General features: G+C 46.3%; 1 protein-coding gene across 1 annotated transcript in view; it reads left to right on the top strand.

Moving 5' to 3' along the window:
* IFT140 (intraflagellar transport 140) overlaps positions 1–2,294 on the top strand; it is an 89,509-nt gene that overhangs the window by 19,230 nt on the left and 67,985 nt on the right. The window contains exons 7-9 of the mRNA XM_006100869.3: positions 5–96; positions 611–717; positions 1,429–1,574. Of these exons, the coding sequence (XP_006100931.1) occupies positions 5–96; positions 611–717; positions 1,429–1,574 (345 nt within the window). The remainder of the gene's footprint in view (positions 1–4; positions 97–610; positions 718–1,428; positions 1,575–2,294) is intronic.

The following is a 2,294-nucleotide window of genomic DNA, read 5'->3' as shown; positions in this document are numbered from 1 at the left end:
TAAGGTAAAGCTGAAGTGGGAAAACGGTCACCAGGCAGACATCGCTTTGATTGAAGGCAGCCTTCTGGTGACCGCCATCGGGGAAGCAGCCCTCAGGTGAGACCTGACACGGCAGGGATTGTGGGATGAAATGTCAGTCTCAAACTGTGATGAATTTTCACAAATTGGACACACCCAGGTAACAGCTCCGAGATCAGAGAACAGAGCACATTAGAGACCCAGGCATCCCCGCCCCCACGCCGGGGTGGACCTGTCCCGTCCGCCTGTGGATCCCTCTGCCTGGTTTCTGTGAGCGCCTGCTTCTCGCTGCTGTGGTTCCACATGATGCTGGTGGTTCTCCTGGGTGCGTGTGGTTGCAGGTCTTTTGTTCTCATTGTGACCTGGTGTCTGTCACACATGGACCCTCTTTTATTAATAGCTGCTTCCTTTGAAGACGAATAGGGTACAAAACAGATCTAAATGTAATGACGGCCTGTTTGTCATGTCAGAGTCCAATGGACCATGACCTCTGCCTGGGTTTTACAGCTCGCTCGGCGAGTTGGACAAGCCTCTCAGAGCCAAGGGCAGTGCACTGGTGTCTCCTTAGTGAGCATTGTACCTTCCCTTGTAGATTCTGGGATTTAGAAGGAGGAGAGAATTACGTGCTGAGTCCAGAGGAGAAGTTCGGCTTTGAAAAAGGAGAGAATATAAACTGTGTTTCTTACTGTAAAATCAAAGGTGAGATTTCTCGGGCTGGCATAAGGGAGAAGGAGAACCAACCTCCTGCTTTGCTCTTTGGCTGCAAAATGATGATGGTGGCTATTTAAAGGCTGGTAACTCGGTTATAACTGTCAAGTCATTTGAATAAAATCAGTCAAGAATGAGAAAGTAACAGTGAAGCTTTTTATCCCACATGAAGCTCAAGAGTTTGGTCCAAAGTGTGACCAACCTGGCTGTCTGCAACTGACCTCCATTCTCTCCCAAACCCCAAGAAAAAGACAGTGTGGGAAACTTTAGAAATATATGTACATGCGTGTATGTAAATGTGTGCATGTATGTATGTATGTATGTATGTATGTGTATAAGTGTACACACAGGGAAGACAGAACAGGAGATGAGCCAGAGGGGCACTTATTTCGTGCCTGCTGAGTGCTAAGTGTTGTTCTGGCATTGAGGACGCAGATGGGCAGGCAGATAGGCCTCCGCTCTCATGGAGAAAAAGAAGAACCAGCACCAGTACCCCCACCAATCACAGGCGCACATGCACTCACTGTATCGCCAGGTAGTCATCAGTTCCTGCGAAGGGAGATACAGCAGGCGAGGGCTGGAGAGTTGCTGGGTAGAGGGCTGATGGACTGGCATTTCAGAGAGGGTGGTCAGAGAAGGGAGCTTGCTGCTGTTCTGATCCCTTTTCAAGTCAATGACTGTGGACTCGGTTTTTACCTGTAGGTCTTCTGGCAGCGGGCACTGATAAAGGGCGAGTAGCCATGTGGAAAAAAGTGCCAGGCCCCCATAGCAGCTGGGGAGTGGAGGGCAAAGACATGTGGACCCTTCAAACCCCTACTGAGCTCGAAGGGAACATCACGCAGATAAAGGTACAACTCTACCAGGGCAGCAGATACACTCATTTTGTGCCCTACAAAAGTGAAGGAAGTAATTGACTTTGTACCTATCATTGTAAGTTATTCAGTTTAAAAGACTATAATATAAAAATAAAGGCCTTTTGGAGTTCAGAATTGCAGAAAAGGGATTGTGGATCTGTAGTAATCTATATTTACTTTCTCTACCCACCCCTTTATCTCTATCCTTCATCTTTCTGTCTGTCTGTCTATCTATCTACCTATCTATCTGTGTTAAAACGGCTTTATTGGGTTACATAACATACCAGGTGGTCTTTAGTATATTCACAGAATTTTTTAATCATCACAATACATTTTGGAACCATTTCATCGTCCCAGAAAGAAATCTCATACCCATTAGCAGTCACTCCCCATTCCCCTTCCCCCAGCCCTGCAACCACTAATCTACCTTCTGTGCCTGTGGATTTGCCTATTCTGGACACTTCAGTGGAATCACACTCAATATGCTTGGATATGAGATTCTTTCACTGAGCATTACGTGTTCTAGGTTCATCCCAACTGTAGCATGTGTCAGTGTTTCATTCCTTTTTATGGCTGAGTAATAGTCCCCTGTCTGAATAGACCATACTTTGTTAACTTTTCATCCAGTGACGGACATTTGGGTTGTTTCTACTTTTGGACTGTTATTAATAACTAGAGGCCCGGTGCATGAAAATTCATGTACTGGAGTGGGGG

This window comes from Myotis lucifugus, unplaced genomic scaffold (genome assembly GCF_000147115.1).
Source record: "Myotis lucifugus unplaced genomic scaffold, Myoluc2.0 scaffold_332, whole genome shotgun sequence".
In the NCBI taxonomy this organism is placed as follows: domain Eukaryota; kingdom Metazoa; phylum Chordata; class Mammalia; order Chiroptera; family Vespertilionidae; genus Myotis; species Myotis lucifugus.
The sequence above is the reverse complement of the archived record's forward strand: the minus strand, read 5'-3'. Positions and strand labels throughout refer to the sequence as shown.